The sequence below is a fragment of the Hemibagrus wyckioides genome, linkage group LG28 (assembly GCF_019097595.1).
Source record: "Hemibagrus wyckioides isolate EC202008001 linkage group LG28, SWU_Hwy_1.0, whole genome shotgun sequence".
NCBI classification, from domain to species: domain Eukaryota; kingdom Metazoa; phylum Chordata; class Actinopteri; order Siluriformes; family Bagridae; genus Hemibagrus; species Hemibagrus wyckioides.
The window spans coordinates 3155146-3163511 of NC_080737.1; the positions used below are offsets into that span (position 1 = coordinate 3155146).

At 40.3% G+C, this 8366-nt stretch overlaps 1 protein-coding gene across 1 annotated transcript; it reads left to right on the forward strand.

Annotated features, from left to right (window-relative positions):
- Window positions 1-292: 292 nt before the first annotated feature.
- Window positions 293-8366, forward strand: LOC131348389 (cilia- and flagella-associated protein 157-like). Its single transcript, XM_058383289.1, has 13 exons — window positions 293-482; window positions 698-777; window positions 1494-1643; window positions 2893-2973; window positions 4277-4435; window positions 4610-4702; window positions 4819-4989; window positions 5184-5258; window positions 5492-5575; window positions 7261-7341; window positions 7628-7708; window positions 7944-8036; window positions 8207-8366. The coding sequence occupies exons 1-13, from the start codon at window positions 377-379 to the stop codon at window positions 8249-8251; spliced, it is 1299 nt and encodes a 432-aa protein (XP_058239272.1). The 5' UTR covers window positions 293-376; the 3' UTR covers window positions 8252-8366.

Sequence of the window (8366 nt, forward strand, 5' to 3'; positions counted from 1 at the left end):
ATGCGTAATTAAATGCGTTGGGTTCTTATTCTGGGCTCATGTGCTTGTCTGTACATAGTATAGTTTATTAATAATGTGTTCACCGAGTTTGGTGTGTTGTACACTGTTTTAATACATTAAGCCACGTTAAGCGTTTTTCACGTTAAGCGTTTTAGAATGTCCCTGGATTTAAATGACGATTTCTTTCCCTTTCGGTCATATTGAAAAGATATAAATATAAAGACGCTTCGGCTCCAGCAGCCATCTTGAACCCCCCCCCCCCTCCCCGGGATTTGCGCATTGGTGACGTCACCGAAGGTGATGACGGAGAGAAGGAGAATCAGAGTTTACTTTTTTTACTGAAGGTTGTTTAGTTTAGCGGTTTATCGAGTTAACGATGCTACATTTAATAAGTTTAGCTGGTGCGGGAATTTATTATTTAATAAAGAAGCGAAGAGATGGAGAGAAAACAGCGGAGCTCACGGACACACCGGGCCCCGAGGGTAGGACATCTCTCTCTCTCTCTCTCTCTCTCTCTCTCTCTCTCACACACACACACACACACACACACACACACACACAGCTGAGTTCTGTCCGTTTTTAACACACCACGTTAGTAAAAGTGTTTCAGTCCTCGATGAGCCGAGTGCATGTAAGACTCTAAGCAGTAATGAGTGTATATCATGGAGACCGCGATGTTCTGCTTGTTTGTATTTAGACCCAGTACAGACGGGCTCTTTGCTGGATCCAGGCTTGAAGTGTGGGGATGAAACACAGACGGACAGCGCTGTTCCTCAGGTACTGACCAAACCACCATCACATCCATCTCCACTTCTACACCTCAGTAAAACACTCCGTTATGGTCACTTCAGGGACTCCAGCGGGCGATAGCTATTAGCTAGGTAGCTACATTAGCTTAGCTGTTAGCCTGGATGAGCGTTTATGTGCAGTATGTAACGAGACTCATTATCACCAGAAACAAACAGTTTTTAATCAAATGTTTGTTATCATTTATTTTTAAAAGAATAGTTATTAGTAGTTCTTGCCAGCTGTATAAACTAGCAGACTGTTAGAGAGAGAGAGGTTTAATGTTAAGAATATTCCGTTTTTTCTTCATCTTGTTTCATATTGAACATGGATCTAGCTCATATTCAGTAAGCTGGAGAAACTGAAATAATCATAGTGTAGAAATAATTGTACATGTGCTGAAAATAATAAACATGAGCTTCCCAACACAGTCCTGTATTTCTGTTTAATAAAATACTTAATTATCTAACGAACAATTTTACATTAGCATTCTGTATCCTGTTTTTAGAAAATTTATATATAAACATTTCTGTGTCTTGGTGAAAAACAAATGTTTCCATAAATATTCAGAATTTGTCGTTACATCTTTTCAGAACATTTGATCATCTTTTCATCTGGTGTGTTCATTGTGTTCTGTTTCCCTGAGTTCTTTGTCAAGCCTCAAAATGTCTGAAGGTGTGTGTAAAAGTAAATGATAAACATTACAGGGGTCTGTGAGCGAGGCTGAGGAGAAGAGTCAGAAGAGGGAGGTGTCCGGTTCTCTGCTGGACAGTGAGAGGTCCATCCTGGAGGAGCGAGTGAGGGTGCTGGAGGAAGTGCTGTGTGAGGCAGAGCGAGAGAGTGAGAGAAAACACAAGGTGAGAGAGAAAAGACTCACAGTGACAGGACTTTTTAAAATAACATGAGGAAGAAATAAATCCTTCATATAACGCTCCCATGTCCGGTCTTGGTGTGTGATGCGTGTGGACGATTCGTCTGTGGAGTCAGGTTCTGTACAACACCAGAAAGGGGCGGAGCCTCTGTCAGTTATATTGGAATGAAATTTAAACTTGTTTATTGGGTTCATTTGAGTTTATCAAAGAGAGAGAGAGTAATAGCTGGATTTTGGGCTGATTTTTCCCCGTATCAGATGTGATAGTCTCCTCTTGTTCTCAGTGGAGGAACAGCCTCTCTGATGGCTCAGCACAATTTGGCCCTTGCTGTTTTTAAGGCCGTCTTGTCCTCGAGTCTCAGGACTTCAGCAGCGGCCGCACCTTTGCAGTAATCTATGGCTTCTGGTTGCAGCATGGGGTGATGGCCTTGGAGACGATCACATGATCAATGCACTTGTCGATGTAGCTGGTCATTGATGCCGTGTACTCGTCCAAGGTGATAGAGTCGCCGTTGGTTCCATCCTACCTGAACATGTTCCAGTCAGTGCACTGGAAACAGTCCTGAAGAGCGGAGATGGCTCCTGCTGGCCAGGTTTTCACCTGTGTCAGAACCGGTTTAGAGTGACTGACGAGCGGTCTGTATGCTGGAATTAGAATGACAGGGATGTGGTCCGACTAGCCGAGGTGGGGGTTGGACTCCGCGTGGTATGCTCCGGGGAATGTTTGCATAAACGAGATCCAGCCCCTCTCGTTGAAAAGTCCGCATGCTGATGGAATTTAGGGAGCAATGATTTGAGATTTGCATGGTTGAAATCTCTGGCGATAATAAACAGTCCATCGGGGTGAGCATTCTGAAGATCGCTAATAGCCCCATAAAGTTCGTTTAGAAATCTGTCAGGACTCGTGGTGATCATAATGCAATGAGGAGTTACACCACAGGCTATTAAACAAAATACAGAAATGTATATGAAATAGGAAATGCAGTTTTTTCACTGATTGAGAACGGTACATTGTAGACGTGAACCTAGAGCTCTCGAGGCTGAACCTCTTTTTGTTGTGTTTTAGGAGTTTTAGACACTGGACCTTATATTAAACTTATTTAAGGCTTAACTTTTAACGTTACTTACTTTAGTCCATGTGGTGCAAGTCCCCAGTTTCTGCTTCACCAAAATTCACAGTACTTTGTAGTTCCTACTTTCTAACTGACGATTAAACCTCCATGGCTGTGTTTTAGGAGTGTGAGAGAGACAAGGAGCATCACAGTGTCCTGAAGTGTGATCAGATGACTTCAACACGCCTCTTGGAGTTAGTACAGGTAAGTTTTATCTTCTCATGTTACCATGACTACTAGTGTGAGGTAGAGCTGGGCGATTTGTCCTATAAATTGAATCTCCGATTTTTTTTAAGCAAAATTCGATTTTTGATTCTAAAATGATTATTTTTCTTTAAAAATATGTAATAAAACACTAGAGACTATAGAATAGATTTTTTTAATTTAAGTAAAAACAGTATAACTGAACATATGAACTGATTATTTGGACTAAAAGTGATCAGAATTATTAGACAATCAATAATCAATACAACATAAAAACCTTTTTTGGGGATTTACCAGTCTTTACAAGTTCTAATTATTCTAGTAAAATAAAGTAATATAACAAAATATGAGGGATTTGTGAAGTGCAAACTGCAGACTTAACTTACATCACTTTATAAAATAAATGGTCACCTGATAAAAAAATCCCTGAAGAAAAACAGTTTTGTAAATCAGTTAAACACGCAACTAACATGCTAAATAACATCGATACGCAACAAACACGCTAAATAAACTCAAACAGTGTATACAGGCACAATCAGGGGCGAGTCTAGGATTTTCATTTAAAGGGGACTCAGTCCCCAAGGAGGGTATAATAGTAAAACATATAAATAAATAAATAAATAAATAAATAAATAAAATAAAGGTTTGACTAACAGGGTATGATGGTAAACTTATTGCAGCATTCCACTGTATTGCATAGATGTGTATAACATGAGTCCTGAACAAGCCAAAGTTTTCCTGATCACACACACACACACACACACACTCTTATCCTCTGATCCTAGCTCTGCGATGCCGCAGTTTCTTCAGTCGGATTGAAGAACGCTGAAAGACGGGGAGGAGCCAAAGTCTGCCGCTGTTTTCGTCGCTAGACCATTTTTAACATTTCTATTCAGACACCCTAAAAATCCTGTGATTCTCCATAAACTCTACACAAATTGGTGATCGCCTCAGTCCCCTTTAAATTTCATATGAAACGGCAGCAGACTTTCAGCTCCTCCCCATCTTTCAGTGCGTTCTTCAATCCGAAACCGCGCCTCTCTTGGAAACAAGCTCTTTGCGTCACAGAACTACGGAAGCTCGCTCCGACTAACCAAAGTGAAATCGTAAAATCAATTTTTGTTTTTCAACATAGACATAAACCATAAATTCGAATTAATCAATAATAACGATTAATCGCCCAGCTCGAGTGTGTGTGTGTGTGTGTGTGTTCAGGCTCTTGACAGATGATGATCCTCAGTAGTGTCAGATTGTGTGCATTGATGTAAATATTGGCAACAAGCTTTACGTTTTGAACTTGCAGGTGTCTCAGGCTGAAGTTGATGGGAAACTTGAGTACGCTGTTCAGCTGGAAAATGAGATCTCTGACCTGAAGTCCCAGGTGAACACACTGCAAGACACAGTGCAGGAGCGGAGCAGACTGCTCTCTGAGACACGCAGGAAGTGTGAAAAGGCAGAAGAGGTAAAATCCTTACATTAACCAGGTCCTTTAGACACCATGTGAGGACTCATGGTCCTCATGAGTTACAACACAGGCTATACACACCTGAACAAAATTTTTTTAACTGAATAAAAGTGGTGCATTGTAGATGTGAACATTAAGTCTGAAGTCTCTTGTTCCATGGTTGTGTTTTAGAAGTGTATGGTAAAGAAGGGCATCCTTGAGTTCATGAAGATCAGGATCAGAAAACGGGAGAGATTGTTAATTCGGAAAAGAAAATCCATTCAGGTACGCTTCTTCGGAACAAATCACAACTGTGTGTGTGTGTGTGTGAGTTGATTCCCCCAAAGTATCTGAATGTGTGTGTAGGAGTGAATAAAGACAAGAAGCTTTGAACCTTTCAGGAACCTCTGGATGAACTTGAAAGAAAATATACGGAGAAAATGGAGAGAAAAGCTCAGCTGGAGAATGATATCTTTGAATTGAGGTCTGGTTTTAACATGAAGTATGTAGAAGTGTGCGATTTGAAAGAAAATCTCGGGGTGACCAAGATGACATTAGAGCAGACAACACAGGTGAGTGGAAAAAAAAGTCCTTACATTGACCAGTTCCTGTAGCGGTAATGTGAGAAGCGGTGATGTTCATGCTACAGGTTATTTGGGCTTGAGCAAAATAAAATTGTACTTTTCTTAAATAGAAGTGGTGCATGGTAGATGTGAACATTAAGCACATGAGTCTGAACCTGTTCTGCTTCATGGATGTGTTCTAGGAGTTAGAGCAAAAAACTCGCCAGCTTGCGCAGAGAGACTCCTTCAGGAAACGTCTTAAGGAAACTGTGATGAAGGTAAGCTTTAAAATCCAGTCTGAGTGCTATTGCAAGTGATGTCTTGAATTTGTATCTCTTTATTTTAAATTCATTTGGTATTGAAGCTGTTTTAGTCGACAGTTCTCCTTAAGAACTTTTTACAATTGTCAGTTTTATCCGCATGGTACCAAGTCCTCAGTTTCTACTGAAGTAAAGGAGAATTTAGCAGTTTAGTACTGAAGTTTCTCTTCTGCTCCATTGCTGTGTTTTAGGATCATGAGGTTGAGTATCTCGCTCACAGAGACCTGAAGGTGCAGTACAGTGAGATGAAGCAACAATGCGACAAGTTAGAAGAGGTACGTTTCGTCTCATTAAGTCCTGAAAGCGGTTCTGTACTGTGTCAGTTATGGGTCAGAACACGTTTATAATATAATGAATAATATTCAAGCCTGAAACTAGTTCTGTTCTTGTGAACTATGTGTGAGGACTCTTCATGTTCGTGCCCTAGGCCTTTAATAATGAGTTATAATGAGTGGGTGCACATAATAAAAGTTGTTTTAGAAAAATAGCAGAAGAAATAAAAAAGTAAATACCACAGTGTCCTGAGGTTTGACCAGTAACAGAGCCTCCACTACAACACCTCTGAAAAATGCCATCATTGTCTAATGGTGAGTAACAGACTAGCTTGTAAAGCCAACGCAAAGGCTCGCCCTGCCCTGACCACTACAACAATAAAGCCACTGGGCTGATCGAATATTCTTGTTCACTCAGAGAAGATGTCTGAGTCGTGCTGCTGCCGCTATCTCTGAGCTGGTATCTGGGAAGAGAGTGGGGAAAAAACCACAGTGAGACAGTGACTGAATAGCAAAAGACTTTAAAATTTACTGAGGGAGTATTTATACTGTAGAAAGGTGTAGTATTCAGTGTTATCTACATGCAGCATTGATAAACAGAGACGTTAGCAGAAACAGATGTGGTGGTGTCTACTGACGGTCTGATGAGTTTGTCATGGAGTGTCTGGTCTCGGCACATGTTCATCAGAACAAAACACAAAGAATGTTTAGGACAAACAAAAATAAATGGTCATAAATGATTGGTATGACAGTCAGCTCATGGCCAGGGTCTCAAGGATCCTGCCCTGTCTATATAGGCTTATTAGGGGAACATGGGGTAAAAGTAGGGGAAGTAGTTAGGAGTAGGGAGAGACATTAGAATTTAATGACCACAGGGAAGGAGAGTAGGGAGAGAGTGTAGCGAAGTATGGAGAGCCATTAGGGTGTAACAATCAGAGAATGTTGGGGGAAAGTGGACCTGTGAAGAGGTCTTGATCTTCTTAGGGATGGATGAAATATAGGAGACAGGTTGTGCGTAAGATCTCCATTTCTGTTGAGAGAAAATTTTCCATATGAATATAGATGACTTCACTCCTCTCTCAAACCATCTGTCTTCTCTGTCTAAGATGTCTACCTTATTGTCCTCAAATGTGTGTCCTTTGTCCTTGAGATGAAGATACACTGCTGATTCTGGTCTTGAGGTATTGCTCCTTCTGTGTTGGTACATCTTCCTATGTAGTACTTGTTTTGTCTCTACAGACTAGACATATGAGTTCCAGTGAGAAGTGCATGGCGGTGCAGTAGTGCGTAGTTTATTTGTTTTGCTATTTTATCTTTAAACATTGCAAATAGTCTGTAAGTATGAAGTTCATTAATTTCCATAATTTGATGGTAATAAGTCTATCTAGCTGCCACTGCTTCCTTCACCTAGTAGATGAGCTACAGAAACAGACTGCCTATTATACTACAGAATTACAAAATATTACTTATTAGGTCCCCATGATGCACAAATCCACGGTTGCCAGTGTTTTTACTCCAAATTGGGCTACTTCTATGAACATGTTTTTCAAGTGCAGACTGAGAATTTGATGTGTTTTAGGATCCATGTTTCGTATGCGCAATATGCCGAAAGCATTATGGAAGTGTTTAATTGTACATGTGTTTACTGATTATAAATCTTTTTTATTTTCTCCACTGCTGTGTTTCAGGATAATCAGCGGTTGAGGGAGACTTACAGCACCCTGGAGGCACAGTATGAAGAATTAAAACAACGCCATGGGTCACAAATGGTACGCTTTTACTCTCCGAATAAATAAATGTTTGTCTACTGCTAACTACAAATTATATTTAGGCTAAAATGAAGTTTCTATTTGACCAAAATTCACTTTACTTGGCAGTGAAACAGCCAGTTTAGCAGTAAATTTAAAGGTCTTCTGCTCCATGGTTATGTTTTAGGAGTGTGAGTGAGAGCAGCAACATTCAGTTTGTTATGATAAATGATGAGTCGAGTTCTCAGCAGTGTGTGTGTGTGTGTGTATAAATAAGTAAAGTTTGTTGTCTGACCTGATGTCCCAGGTGAACAGACAGCAAAGCTCAGTGCAGCAGGCGGAGGAAAAGCTCACCGCAATACAGAGGAAGTGTGATGAGATAAAGAGGGTGAGTGAGTGCAGAAATTCTTTAATCACGTCTTTTAGAAATAACATAAGGACCTTTGTGCTGTGTGATGAGTGAAACCAGAGGCTATATAAACTTAAACTAATGAAAAAGTCTGTTTATAGTTTAAGATGTGGGTTCCTTTTTTCTGTCAGTGTAAGACTGTAAGTATCCCCTTGAAGAGGTAAAAATGATTCAATCCGTTGTGAACCTCTTCTGCTTCATGGCTGTGTTTTAGGAGAGGAAGAGAGAGCGGGAGGATTACAATCTCCTGAAGGCGCGGTACCAACAGATGGAGGAAACTTTACAAGAGTGTCAAGAGTTACTAAAGGTAAGGTTTTCTTATCATGTCTGCTGAAGTACACTGTGTTAGCTGTGCATCAGAAAAGTACATTTAAAGGTGGAGTACCTCTGGCCATTTCTCACATGAATATTTAAAAGCAAACATTTAAGCTTCACAATGACCATCTTACTATATTAAATCTGTTTTTTTTCTCACAGGTCCACTGCACAGATCCTGGATCCAAAGGCACTACGGATCCCTGAAGCACAAGTGACTGTCGAGGGCCGTGTTTAACACCTGGATAAACAAAGTCATATGATGACAGTGTAATAGTACTTACTATACAGGTACATCTCAAAAAATTAGAATACCATGAAA